At 50.7% G+C, this 15,206-nt stretch overlaps 1 protein-coding gene across 1 annotated transcript in view; it reads left to right on the plus strand.

The window, feature by feature from the left end:
* Nucleotides 1–23: 23 nt before the first annotated feature.
* roraa (RAR-related orphan receptor A, paralog a) overlaps nt 24–15,206 on the plus strand; it is a 53,902-nt gene continuing 38,719 nt past the window's right edge. The window contains exon 1 of the mRNA XM_060061964.1: nt 24–527. Within this exon, the coding sequence (XP_059917947.1) occupies nt 359–527 (169 nt within the window). The 5' untranslated portion in view covers nt 24–358. The remainder of the gene's footprint in view (nt 528–15,206) is intronic.

Below are 15,206 nucleotides of genomic sequence, written 5' to 3' on the forward strand. Positions count from 1 at the left end.
CTCCTTAGCAAAGTGTGCTGGGCAGAAGCGGTCTGTGTGTGTGTGTGTGTGTGTGTGTGTGTGTGTGTGTGTGTGTGTGTGTGTGTGTGTGTGTGTGTGTGTGTGTGTGTGTGTGTGTGTGTGTGTGTGTGTGTGTGTGTGTGCGAGAGGAGCAGCTCTGCCTGCGTACGCCTCCATGAGATAAGGGAACCTTGATAGTGAGAGTGTGTTGTGTCTAGCGAGTCATGTAGACAGGCTGTGACTGCAATCAGTGGGACGAGAGCCAGCCTCCCTGCCTGTGTGCTCTCAGCGCCCCCACTGGCTGCACGCTGTGCCAATCAAAGGCTGGTGGGCGGGGCCCGGGCCGACATGAGCGCTGATGTCACAGTCACATGGATGGTGGTGTGGTCGTGCTCCAAGCCTGGGAGACGGAGCTGTGTGTTGGCCAGCTGCTGCTGAGACAGCAGTGGAGGGCTTTTGCGCTGTTACGAGTGCATTCTTATGGACCCGGAGTTTAATGATGTATTTTGTGATTTCAGCTATGAAAGGTAAGGGCTACCAGGAAATAATACTACTTCATCAAATGCATGCTTGCCGATACTCGTGCACCCTGCAAAAGGTTTAGTGCTCAAGTAACAAGTACCGCTGCTCTCTTCGTAGACCCGCAACTCTTTCCATTCCAGCTGCACAGCAGGGGGGGGCCCATAGGGTTAAGGGGAAAGAGAGAGAGACATGGGGAGAGGGAGAGGGAGAGAGTGAGAGAGCGAGAGAGGGGGGGGGGAGAAACGGAGACAGGGACGGAGAGACTTAGCGACCGGGAGAGATCAAGTAAAGCAGAGTAGAAACAACAGTGTAGTATCAGGCTGTATTTAGAATGTATAACATGATGAAGCTGTGCTGGTTTCTCCATGAATGCATGTGTAACATGTCCCCCTTTGCCTGCACTTGCACACTGAACTGAGAGTTGTTTCATGTTTTACACAGATCATTTAGACCACAGATATGTATTTATGTATGGTGTGTATAATGGTACACATGCTTAATAATATTTGGCTTTTTGGAGGCATTTAATACTAGTGTGACTCCCTACTCGTGGTGCTCCAGAGAGCGAGTGGGATTTTGCAGCGATATGGCTCCGAATGTAATCATAGCCCTGCACCCTCTTTAGCTGGGGAGCTGAAGTGCTTTGGGCATAGTTGCCAAAAAGAGAGGGTGTGTGTGTGTGTGTGTGTGTGTGTGTGTGTGTGTGTGTGTGTGTGTGTGTGTGTGTGTGTGTGTGTGTGTGTGTGTGTGTGTGTGTGTGTGTGTGTGCGAGACAGTGTGGAGGGTGTGTGTGTGTGTGTGTGTGTGTGTGTGTGTGCGAGACAGTGTGGAGGGGGTTGGGGGGGCTGCAACGGGGGTCTCTATCTCTGCTCCTCTCTTCCCCCACACCATAATAATCCTGTTGTTCCAGTCCAAGGGACGGGCGAGTGGGGCAAGGGGGGAGGCGTGGGTAGGGGGTAAAGGGGGGAGACGTGGGTAGGGGGTAAAGGGGGGAGACGTGGGTAGGGGGTAAAGGGGGGAGGCATGCGAGTTTGGGTAAGGGGGGGGGGGGGGGGGGGGAGAGAGGCGTGTGCGTGGGGTAGGGGGGAACACGGGGTAAGGGGGGGAGGCGTGTGCGTGGGCTCAGGGGGGAGGCGTGCGTGGCAGCGAGTGAGGACCTCCGCAGACACGCGAGGAGAGACCGTAGTGGAGAGAGACGGGCAGAATAACCATATCTCTGGACTGATATACCGGTGCATGTGCGTGTGTGTTTGTGTTTTTGTGTTCCACTGACCTATTTTTTGGTCTTTTTCCGGGGGGGTCGTAGATGGTGGTGTAGGGGGGGTGTATGGTGGTGTAGGGGGGGTGTAGGGGGGGTGTAGGGGGGGTGTAGAGGACTTCACATGTCGGACTGAGAGCAGGACTCGGCCGTCCTTGTCGCTGAGATGTAGATCTGAAATGCTTAATCCCGGCTCTCCCATTCCACCCCCCTCCCCCCATAGACTCACACACACTCACACAACACACACACACACTCACACACACTCATACACTCACATACTCCCACACACACTACCAACACACTCACACACTACCACCACCATAGTAGCAGAGCCACACATGCGCACACACTCATGCGTACAGACAGATAGTGCCTTCAAGTGCAACACACACATGTGCCCCCACACACGCGTCCACACAAATACACACACACACACACACACACACACACACACACACACACACACACACACACACACACACACACACACACACACACACACACACACACACGCGCGCGCGCGTGTTTGTGTCTTGCACACATGCAGATTAATTGTTCCGTGACGTGAACGCACATGGAGAGGAATACCTCAACATATGTGACCATGAGGACATGTATGAAGCGTTCACGTGCACTGACCTCGAGGTTGGACAGCTGGCGTTGGGTCCTAACTGAGCTAGTTTTGCTTTTCAATTTGGTTCTTTTTTTCCGCCATTTATTTTGCTCTGATTCCTTACTTTTTATTCATTTTATGATTGCAACACGAGTTAAACATGGATTTTTAAATAAATATCTAATTATTCTGTCAAATTTATTCTTGAAATAAGCGTTGTTTATACGTTAAAAACTATTCAGAAAATGAATTATGCAAATTACAATTTCCTTAAGTTTCTCCCATGATATTATGGCTCAGGTCTTTTATTGAAAATAATATATATTTGCAGTATTTCTATAGTTTATTTCGTTTATTTGTAATATTTAATGTTTTACATTTAATAAATTGTAAAATGGGATGGAGCCCCATGTATTTTATAGGACACTCATTCTCCCTCATTTAACACAGATTAAATATGACTTAATATTACATTCTAACCTCATAAACATGTAATAATCTAAAACACATAAGGCTATCCGCATCGTCTTTTGTGTGTTATGCAACTAAAAGCACACACACAACAATATGAGAGGGCATCATTCTGCCTTTCAATGAGTGAACAAAACGAGTGAATGCCCCATAGCATTCCTCAACCTGAGTGGGATATGCTATATCCGTAATGGCCAGACATCTGACGATATATCCATCATGCAGAGTGTGACATTTGCGTTTACATTAATATATATTGTTATGAGGCATTCTGTCACTTGCCCTCCCTTCCCCCCGTCCTGCCCACCGCTCTCAGTGTGTGTAGGGTACAGCCTTGCACCACAGCACTGCCTCTCAGCTACCTAATTACCTGTAATAGAAACATCCCTCTCGTTACCACATGCAAATTCGTCCAGCCTACTCAGCACAATTAAGGAGAAAATACCAATTACGTAACGGACGAAAGTCGTTTGATGTTTGAATAGATGGGAAAAGGTAGAAAATGTCATCGGAGCTGCAAAACATTCTAATTAACACTTCACTGGAAATACCGGTGGTGGGCGTGTGTAGTAGTCGCTGTTGAAATAGGGGTCCACACACACACACACACACACACACACACACACACACACACACACACACACACACACACACACACACACACACACAGTGAAAAACAGTCACAACCACGCAGGAACACACACACACACACACACACACAAGCACACACACAAGCCCACAATTGCACCCACACACATAGACACCCATGCACACAGCACATCCCCCTCAGTTCCCCAGTCCTGTTGCATGCAGACCTCACAGAAACACGTGATTCAGCCCAGGACTTGTGCAGCAGACTGTGAAAAAGATGTGCAGGGGCCTCGGCCGAGGTAAAGTCAGACTGCTTGTGATGGCTGCTTTAATGCGATGTCGAGAGGCGCTGTAAATATTTGCTGTAGCTGTGGTGTGTATTGTCTCTTCCCATCAGCGGTGCACTGAAGGCCTCTCGACTGCGCACGCTGCAGGCTCCGACACGTTACAGCAGAGGTTAACGAGATCGACTGTTATCCAGTTAGGGGTTTGAGCACATAACTAAGCCAATAGAGGGATGGCCGCCGATTAAGGTGAGGCAGAATATAGCACGAGTCACCTGCAGGGGCTTAAAAAAGAGTGGGAAGTGTTATTTAAAAATAAATAAATGAATGTTCCCTTGTCACCTTCACGGCTAAAAACGTTCTCTCTTGTGCTCTCTCTCCCTCCGTCTCTATTAACAGCTATTATAAATACATTATGAATTTTCTTGCGATACATTATGAAGAAGGATTCCTCGTCTTTACAACCCCCCACACACATGTATAGGCCCAGCGCATCCAGGAGCACATTACACATGATACCCAGGCGTCCACGGGGAGTGGGCACTCTGACGGGACTCACGCTGGCTATAGGTTTATCTTGCTTGGGCCTGGCTGACGGGAGAGGACCCTGGGCAGGTTATTAAAGAGCGTGTGGCTTGCCAGTCTGGGCTCGGCGGCCCCGCTGAGAAGCACATCCTGGTTGCCAGGTTGTGTGTGGAGGGCCCTGCTTAATGAGATATTGACTGCCCATTGAGAGCATGGATTTTTGATTTGGCGGCAGAAAGATTGGGAGAGGGGGACAGGGGATGTGCACTGTGAAGGGAGAGAGGGAGGGAGGGAGGGAGAGAGAGAGAGAGGGGAGGGAAGACAGCCAGAGGGGAGGGCAGGAAGAGAAGAAAAGGGAGGAGGGGGATGGGAGGAGAAGGAGGTGGAGGAGAAGTAGAGGAGAGATGGAGGAAGCGGGAGGAAGAGGAGGGAGGGGAGGAGGAGGAGGAGGAGAGGAGTGGTAGAAGAGATAGGGAGAAGCGGCGACGAGGAGAAAGGATTTGGCTGAAGTTAGAGAGAGCGGGAGAGAGCGAGCGAGGGGGGAATGGTGGTTCTGGAGCGAGATGAAGGGGACCAAGAAGACGAGAGCAGAGGAAATGTGTCTGCTCTTCCTAACAAAGCCCTGAATGCGGTTCTATTTCCTCCTGCCAAAACTGAACACAGACCATAAGCAATGCGACGGGAAACCCACAAGTTTTATTAAGCTCCTGCCTTCGTCTTCACGTCTTTACCTGCACAAAGTGCGCCTGGCAACAACCAATTACCACGGCGACTCAAACAACTCTATTGAATCACAGTTATTGTGATTGCGCCGCTCACTATCCGTTCACTTGTACGTATATATAAATATATTTCGTTTTTCAATAAGACGGCCTTGTGGGGTAAAACACCTAGTGGGGGCTTAGTCAAATAGTCAAATTAAGGGTAATTTCCTATCCTCTACTTTCACTCAGCGTTTCAAGAGTCACTTATGGCCCCTTTGAAGTGTCTCTCTGTCACGCAGCATTTAGTGGCGTGGTAGAATAGCTCTCACACACACACACACGGCACACCTTTGATAATCATAAACCACAGCGCCATGAAGGGAGGAATGAAAGAACTTTATTCTTTTATATTTGTATCTTAAGTAGCTACGGCTGTAGATGTCTGCTGACAAGGGGGGGGGGGATATTGGCAGCAGGGAAAATGATATATTCCAGTATGTTGATATGATACGAACAACATTTCTATTCCCTTTTATTCGAGGCAGTAATGATGTGATTGCTAATGATGAGAATAGTGTGATATAGTTGCGTGTAATTGTGTGTAATTATAGTGGTTTTCAATTAGCTGTGTTGGCTCCCTTTGCTCTGCCATTTTGGGGCTCGGAAGTTAACAATGGTGTGTGTGATTGAAGTGCTTTTTTCCGGTTTGGTACTGGAGGAATCTTTCTTTTATTTGTTTCTTTTTTTTTTTTCACGTGAGCCTCTAGAGGCCTGTGTCCACCGTCTTTTTGAAGTTTCATCAAAGAGGAGATGATGGTGAAAAAGCATTATTGATTTTGCGTTTTGTCTTGACTCCAACACTGAGGACAATAACAAAAAGAGAAGGCAGAGGAGAGGAAAATAAAACATACAGGAGATATGTGTTTTCCTCCGAGCCAGAGGGGGAACCGAGACGGGGAGAGAGAGCGGCAGAGAGAGGTAGGAGGTGAGAAGGAGCTCCAGACAGCTCTAATGCATCTCTCCCTCGAGTCTTTTGCTCAATCCTCCTACTTCCACCCTTCGCTTTTTTTCTCCCCCCCCCTCTGCTTTCGGCTCGCTCTCCTCCCATCATGCCGGAGTAAATAAAGCCCATTACTTTGAGCCCATGTCTTGGGACAAACTGGCTCTCTCTGTGAGCGCCCCGGCTCAGACAGACAGTCCTCCTCCTTCACCTCCTCCGTCAGGGGCAGTCAGCGGCTCCTCCGCCACTAAACCAGCTTCTCCCCCGGCGCTGCCGCCACCACCACCACCACCACCACCACCAACACCACCACCGACACCACCACCAACACCACCACCACCGACACCACCACCACCAGCTCCGCCAAACACGTCCCTATCTCTGGGCAGGGATCACATCTCCGCCTTTGCCCCGCCAGAGAAGCGTGGTTTCAGTGGGTTAGCTCCACCCTTCCACCGCCCCCTGCACCGGGCGTCTGTCCGTCAGAGGGTGGGGGGATCACAGTAGATCACAGCTCGTTATTCTCTGCTATTAATCTGATCCCGAGTGACAATAAGAGCGGCCCTCGCTGACAGCTGTTGACAGGTGTTAAGTGCCATCGCTGCATACGGCGGCTTCAGCACTTTGCAAGTGCCTCTGGTACGCTCTCCCTGTGCTGCAAAAGGTCGATTTTTCTCCCTCTTTCTCCGTCTCCCGTTTAATATAACACATTTCCGTGATCTATATTAGATAGAAGTCCTCTTGGCAGGCATGTCCATCTCCTCGGTGCCCAGAGTCGGCACAGGTCATCACAACAGCGTGTAAACCTCCGCTGTTTAACACGGAGGACAACAGAGGCCGCCGTGCACTACCCGGCCGCGCTGCAGAGGAGGTAAGGGGTCAGAGGTCGCACGGTGGGGGCCCCGGCCTGCCGCTCGCTCCCTCCGCCGCTCCTCGGAGAGTGCGTCTGTGGCGTGCCGGGACCCCCCCCCCCCCCCCCCCCCCGGCTCCGAGAACAAAGGATGAAAAATGAGCGCGCTCTGGAATTCTGATGAGACGAGGGAGAGGGCGGCGCGCACAAAGGTCATCGCAACACGCGCCCTCTCTCTGCCCCCCCCCCCCCCCCACCCCACTTGAGGAGAGGAGTGAGTGGCGCGGGGCGTGATTACACGTCCCAGCAGAGGCCATTATGACATTATGACGTGCTCCTCTTGTTCCAGGAACGGCTTCATTTACCCCTCGTCTGATCAGGCACCTGCGCCGACAGACAGACGGCAAACATCGGCGCCGCCAGCTGGAGCACTCCGGAGCACTAGGGGGTGCTCTGGAAAGAAAGTCAACTTTGTCAAAGTCGAGGCGTCGTGTCAGTGTCGGTGACGATAGTTGGCTAAAAAAAACAGTTGTAACCCGCACCGGCACCCTGAGTGTGTGTGTTGTGTGTGTGTGTGTGTGTGGGGGTCAGAACACCTTGAAGGACGCCGTGGCGTGGCCACCGGCCACGCCACGGCGTCCTTCAAGGTGTTCTGACCCCCACACACACACACACACACACACAACACACACACACTCAGGGTGTCTGTGAGCCTGTTGAAACAGGCTCACAGAGCGAGGCGAGACCCCTGCACCAGCGCACCGCCACGGCAGTGAGCGGAGTGGAACGGAAGAGCGTTCTCGTCATCACAAATAACAAAGCCTCTGCCGGCGCCGTCTACTTAGCATTGATATTTTATGCACATGCATTTGTTTGAAATAAGAGAAATGCTGCTTCAGTGCTAATTACGGAGATGAAAGGAGGGGGGAGAATGTGCAAGGCAATGCACTTTGCTGGAAGTAGCGTGAGCCACTGGGCTAAGTCAGGGACACGGCGGCTCTCGTGTGAGGTCCATCCCTTAGATTTGTAATTGTTAGATATATTTATTAAACCTATTCCCATATTTGATCTACAAAAGAAAAAAAAGACAATGTCTTCGGCGTCTTCTCACCCACCAAGCCGAGCCCCCCGCTCTCTTATTAATATACAAAGTGTGGCGCTGCGAGCGTGGGGGGGGTGGGGGGTCTGTGGGGGGGGCTCCCAGACAATGTCTGTGGGTGTGCCCCAGCGGGAGCCGAGGGCCCGGCCCGCTGTGCGGAGGGGGCCCTTGACCTGCCGGTGGAGAGCCCCCCCCCCCCCCCCCCCCCCCCTGGGCCTCGGCGGTGTCTTGATTGCTGATTAGGAGTTCTGTTCCCCATCGAGCTGAAGCGTTCTGCATGTGGGGCTCCGCCGCTCCCCGCGCCGCGGGCCTGATTAAGGGGCGAGGGGGGACGATGCACCGCCGCCCCCAGCCGGCGCCGCCTCCGATCGGGACTCCCGCGCTCCTGTGAGGGGATCCTGGGAGTCTGGAGTGGGGCTGGCAATCACATCCTCAACCGACTCCGCTTCCTCCGGGTTTTTTTTTTTCTACCGAACGGCGTTTTGGCGGGCGGTTTGGTTTCTTTTTGTTTTTGTTTCCCTCTTCTCTTCCCTTTCTGTTTGGCAGCGTTCTGTTTTTGTGCTGCTCCCCGGGGCTGGTGGTTTCTGGATGAGAGGTTTCCCCCGGTGCTGAGTACAGACCCTTGTCAGCCCGGTCCAGCCCGGCCCCCCCTGCTCCACTGCAGCCTCGTCAGCAGAGACCTCGCCTCTCACCACCAGGATGGGCTCCTGATCACCCTCTTACTGGGGACCATTTGGTCCCCGGAATGAGATACATTCCCCTTAAACCCTTCACTCTCTCTCTCTCTCTGTCTCTCTTTCTCTCTCTCTTGCTCTCTCTCTCTCCCTCTCACTCGCTTTCCTCTCTCTTGTATCGCTCCCCCTCTCCTCTTCTCTCTCTTTCTCTCTCTCACTCTCCCCCCCTCTCTCTCTGCATCCCCTCTCTGTTTTATCTCCCTCTCTCCGTCTGTTGCCTATTTTCACAACCTCCAATATCTCAGCACACAGGACCTAAGCATCATCTAAATTGAAAGAAATAGCCTCCCCTACACTGGTTTGAAGTTATTTGTTATTTTCATTCCAACAATGCTGTTCAGTTGTTTTTTGTCACCCAGCTACCCATTAGATGTTTTCCCACCCAGCGAGTGCTTGCATAATGTTTTGGGTGTTTTTCTTTTTACCGAATAATTTGGGTGCAATTCAGAAGGCTGTCATCTCCGAGTCTTGATTCTGTCAATAATTGAAGGGGTAGCGGCAGGAAGGCCTGTTCTCGCTGCGCTGACGGCTGTTTTAATGGCTTTCATGTGTGACTATGGGCCACGCAGCCGGATTCTGCCCAACTAGAGTGTTCTTAATTATTATCAAAGCAGCACAGCCCACCGCTGTACTCCAAAGACTTTCCACTTGAAAACATCACCACAGCTTAGCTACAATCCTGCACCCAGCAACCCTTTGGTGTCTAAACTGAATCGATAAATAGCAAACAGACGGTGTTATTTTGTGTAAATACTAGTATTGTTTTAAGCATTACAGTGAACTTTGTCACCGGCACCAACGTATTAAAAAAGGCTGTATTTAAACATGTGCAAGCACACAAAGCTTTATTTTTTTCGGTATTTATCTTATTTGAACATATCTCAAGGTTTATTCAGCGTGTTCACTATCCACAGTGTACACACTGCCGACAGTGGAGTTGATAGCAGAGCTGGTAGTGACACTGTCATTCCCACGGAGAACTAATGGGCTTCTCTGTGCTTAGTTGTGTCAATAAAACATATTAAGGTGACAGACTGCTGTGATGAGAAAAGAGTGTGCTTGTGCTTCTGTGTGTGTGTGTGTGTGTGTGTGTGTGTGTGTGTGTGTGTGTGTGTGTGTGTGTGTGTGTGTGTGTGTGTGTGTGTGTGTGTGTGTGTGTGTGTGTGTGTGTGTGTGTGTGTCCTTCTGTTCGTGTATTTGTGTGCGTGTATGTCTGTGTGTGCATGCATGCGTGCGTGCAAGCGCATGTGTGTGCGCGGGCGTGTTTGTGCCTGAGCATTTGTGTGTGTGTGTGTGTCATGCACGCTTGTGTTCCTGTTTGGTGTGTGTCTGTTTGTGCGCGCGCGCGCGTGCGTGTGTGTGCGTGCGCATGTTTGCTTGGGTTCGTGTGAGAGCCTAACCACACGGCGATGAAGTGGGGAAGATAAACTGGGGCTTCCCACAGCGGGCAGGGAGGAGGTTTTGGAGTTTCCTGTCGGTGGGTTTGTTTGTTTGCCTGTTTGGGCTTTTCATTGGGTGTGAGAGAGTGAGAGTCTTTATGGGAGGAAAGTCCAACCTCAGTTCTCAGGTTGCGAGGCTGTTTAAAACCTTTTGAAATCATTGCCATCATTTTGAAACACGATGTGAAGTGAGCAGGCTCTCTCGTGTAAGCGCCGCTGCTAACAAGGCTAAGTAAAACAGAAAAGACTCAAAACTATTTACAACAAATAGTTATTTTGCATCATGTGCCTAATTTTCGATTTATTGTGTTTGAACTCTTGTTTTGATCTTTGACATATTTCACGGGCAGTGACTGCACGGAGCAGGCATTCTTTGATGTAGGAATTGTCTGTTTTTTTTTTTGTATATTTTTTTCTCGAGTTGCAGGATTATTTTAATTTATACATAAGGGATTTGGGGTTTTATTTGTTTTTCTCAAGCTTGAGTAAGATTAAATAAACATCCCGAGCCATTGTACTCATTTATATGTTCTCATTAGCAAGCCCTGTGGTAAATAATCACACGAAACTGTACGTAACATGCGCCTAAAAAAACACAAGATAATGTACTATTTCCTACTGTTACACAGTTTGAAAGTGTAAGGATGCTGTTTGATAAATTTCTCCTTCAGATGTAGCTCTGTGAAGATGTATTAACTACCATCTTACCTTCACTAGAAGCTCAAAACATAGACACTTGCATGCATACACACGTCATCTAACGTCATCAAACGTAATATCCAACCATTCTGATTTCAAACATTGAGTTTTGATTGTGCATTGATTGGTCACATGGAAAAGACAGCCCTTATATGTTAAAAAATAATAAATCAGTTAATTTAAGGATAACAGCCACTTGTGTCGTGTAATGTGTAGATTTTGGGCTTTCTAACCGTAGGTGTTCGGTATCTTCCTCTTGTTTTTCAGTTCTGCCAAACGAGAACGAAGAGGAATAATGTTTTCAGCTCTGTTCTTTTCCTGAAGAAAACAACAATGAAAGAAAAGGCCTTGTCAAGTTATCATTTAAAATCAATGTTTTCCACGGGCAACAGAAACGTGATGGCTTGGCTCTATCCGATTTATGTTCGTACCATAGATTTGATGGCACAATGGTGAATCCCTTGAGCCCCTCCACAAGAAACTACAATGATGAGAGGTTTATTTTTAAAGACTACAGAAAAAAATGCTTTCTGCAGATTAATTTCTGTCTATGGTTCCCATTGTGGGGGAAATAACAGCAACCAAATTGGGCTTAGTAGAATTAGTGGGTTTTCTGCATGAATCTCAAATCTATTCCTGGTCTGTGAGATTGTGTATAATGTGAGTGGTTGTCTCTCCCCCCAGTGTCATTGTGAGTGCATAGGAAGCGAGCGTACCGCCATTGTGAATGGATAGGAAGCGAGCGTACCACCATTGTAAGTGCATAGGAAGCGAGCATACCACTATTGTGAGTGCAAAGGAAGCGAGCGTACCGCCATTGTGAGTGCATAGGAAGCGAGCGTACCGCCATTGTAAGTGCATAGGAAGCGAGCATACCACTATTGTGAGTGCAAAGGAAGCGAGCGTACCGCCATTGTGAGTGCATAGGAAGCGAGCGTACCGTCAGTGGGAGTGCATAGGAAGCGAGCAAGCAAACCAAACTCACGATTGGATTAGAGCCTCAAAACACGGTAATGAAGGCGCATTGATTCCTTCAGTGACCTCGCTTGCGTTCCCTAAATACAATGTTGATGTGGTGGTGGGAGGGGGGGGGGGGGGGGGCTGCCCACACCGTCCTCCAGGGGTGCAGAGGAGGGCAGACTGTTTGCTGAAGGTCATCGGGGGGATCACAACGTGTCATTAATAATTCCTGAAAGCAACGGACGTCTCCATCTGTTCGCCCGCTCCACTTCAAAGATGAAGCCAATTTCTTCAGGTTAGACCTCGCAGTGCCTCGGGGGCGAACGCGCTCTGAGAGGGGCGCCGCTCGCTCTACCGTGAGCAGAACATTTGAAGACACGCTGGTCAGGTTATCTTACACATTAGCCTATTAGGAAGAGGAAGAAAGCGGAGAACGGCAAATCATTTACGAACAACCGACACACACACGCACGCACGCACGCACGCACGCACACACACACACACACACACACACACACACACACACACACACACACACACACACACACACACACACACACACACACACACACACACACACACACACACACACACACACAGCACGCTGTAGCGGTGCGGAGTGCGAAGGCAAACGGGCGCTGCGTTTTGGAGGGTTGCGGAGGAAGCGAGGCGGTGTGTTTGGGGCGTTCCTAACGAGAGAGCCGCGGGGGGAGTACGACCTTTGCGGTGGCTCTCCACTTCTGCGCCGGTCCCTCCCAGACGACGAGCTCCTCTGCAGGGATGCAATTACTACTCTCTGTCACGTCTAGCCGGCTGGTGTGACAAGGTGCTACTAGAGAAATCATCAAAGCCTGATTTTAAATGAAGCATTTAATTATGTGAAAGGTGCAGTGTGTGTGTGTGTGTGTGTGTGTGTGTGTTAGTGCATGGGTATGCGTCTGTACTTTCTGTGTGCCTGTTTGTGTGTGTTTTTGGTCATGTGGAGTCAGATTTATTTGTCCCATGTGTGCAGCCGTGTGTGTGTGTGTGTGTGTGTGTGTGTGTGTGTGTGTGTGTGTGTGTGTGTGTGTGTGTGTGTGTGTGTGTGTGTGTGTGTGTGTGTGTGTGTGTGTGTGTGTGTGTGTGTGTGTGTGCGTGTGTCACCGTGCAGCGCGCTCTGCTCCCCCCTCCGTGGTGAGCCTGGGTAATGTTTAACCAGGTCTCGTTGTCGGGATCAGCGCTGCACCACTGTGCTGCTGTGCGGGCCGCTGCGCCGCGCCCCGGCCCTCCTGCGCTCCTGCAGGGCAGTAAATGAATGTTTGCGGGGCCGGGGGCCCACGCTGACCGCGCGCCGCGGGCCCGGTGGGCGCGGCGGCGCTGGAAGAAATGGCGCCCGGCTGAGTGAAAGATGGCGGTGTGCGTGGAGCGTGCATGCACACAGCTGAGCCCTGTGACAGTAACCAGCGAGAGCCACGGCCCCCCGCTGTGCCCCCCCCCCCTCCCCCGACCCTCTCTGTTGCCCGATGACGGATCTCTGCACGTGTTGTTTTGCACTAGCGGCGATGGGGCTAGCCGTCTAGCTAGCCATCTCCTCTGATTGGCTCTTAACCGACCACTGTGTGCCATCTGCTTTCACTCAATGTGACGCTTGACAACAGATGAAATTAAAACACACACACACACACACACACACACACACACACACACACACACACACACACACACACACACACACACACACACACTCGTCTTGCATGCTACATCTCGTGCATTAAAGGGGTGGTTGTGGTTATTTGGTTTGACGGATCATTGTTTTGCCCTCCTCGTGTGTGATGTGCTGATGAAGCACCTGGCCCTCAGCTCAACCTCCACCACCATCATCATCATCATCATCATCATTCTGTACCACCCTGGGCCTGGGTCAGTCCACTCAGATCAGCATCAGCTGCAAACTGCTTAGCGTGGACAATTTGAATTTCTTGTTGCTGCTGATTCACTACCCCTGTCAGAACCTTTCCGCTTGACTTGTGTCTGCGCCCGTGCGGGCTCTCCGCCCCCAACTCATAGGGTGATCTTATTGTTTTCTTATGCTTTGCTGTATTCATTCCCCACAAACACTGTCTCTCAACCCTCCCTTCACATCCCTGTTTAATTCAACTGAGCCCCCCCCGGTTCGGTGTTGGCGTCGGCGACGGGCAGCGGGGGCAGCTCTCCGCCCGGAGGCTCTGTGAGCGGTTGGGCCGGCTGCTGACAGCCTCTCCGAGCGGTCCGCCTCACCGGGCGCTCGGCAGGTGAGAGGCAGGATGCGACCGCCACCACCCCGGCCGCAGTATTGGTTGCCGCCTCAGATTAACACGATAAGGAGCGAGCCGCTGACTGAGCCCGGGCTACATCCCCGGGAAGCCGAGCGGCTCGGGGTACAAGGTTATCTGGACAAATCCAACTCCTGTTTCCATTCCTCCGCTCTCTTTCCCACCATCCGTCCCGCCGTCCGCGGCAAACCGGCAAATTAGCAATGCTGATGTCTGCGTGCGGGTCTGGGGAGGGAATCGCTGGTGAATCTTAATGACGCGTTTAAAATTTCATATCCGTCCAGGGAAGATGCTGCATATACAAAACAAGCATTCTCTCCCTTCTCTTTCATTTTTGCGTTGTGCTTCCATTATGGCGGCGGCGGCGATGGGCCCTCACTGACTATTCAACAGGGTTAAATGGGCCAGGCTAAGTGGGCTGGCGCCCCTTCAATCAAGCTGTGCACAATGCCAAATAATAATGGGGATCGGTGTCATTATTCAATGAATATTAGCACGTAAGTGGTGCCATTCTATACAAGAGACTGAATCAGGCTTAACACGTTCCAATGATTGTTTACACAGTAGCCATTAGGACTGCTCTAAGTGGGTAGTCGGCCCTTCAATCTCGTCATGAGCCACCAAAATAATAGGAGCAATCTTCATTACACAATGCCGGAGACTGCCGTGGAAATGGGCAGACTTATTACTCTATAATATCCGGGCAACTCAATCTCATCGTGCATGCTTATTCAAATGGTGGTCATTAGTTCATATAAAAATGTATTTATTTTTAAAGCTTTTAAATTTGTGTAGGTTACCCGTCTGTAAGGTATGACTTGGTCGGAGATTGGCCTGATGGGAGGGGGATGATATGCTTGATGGTATGTCGGCCGCTAGTGGTGCTAGCCCTCCTTGGCTGGCCAGCGTGAGAGCATGTAGCGGACGGTAAGCCTTGGTCCAAAACATTATGCAGGGCTTGGATGTCCTCATTATGTAGCGAGGGTCTTATCAGGGCCGGCCTCCTGCCAGGCTGCAGGAGAGATCCCCTCTGCGCTGCTATCCTGGTGCTCCCAAAACATGGGCCTTCATTAGCAGGGCTAAATATCCCCCGCTCTGCCTGCAATCTCTATCATTTCCCGCCTTGAGGCAATACGATAATTACCTGTTCTCATTTCCCCTCC

The sequence above is a fragment of the Gadus macrocephalus genome, chromosome 9 (genome assembly GCF_031168955.1).
Source record: "Gadus macrocephalus chromosome 9, ASM3116895v1".
Classification (NCBI taxonomy): domain Eukaryota; kingdom Metazoa; phylum Chordata; class Actinopteri; order Gadiformes; family Gadidae; genus Gadus; species Gadus macrocephalus.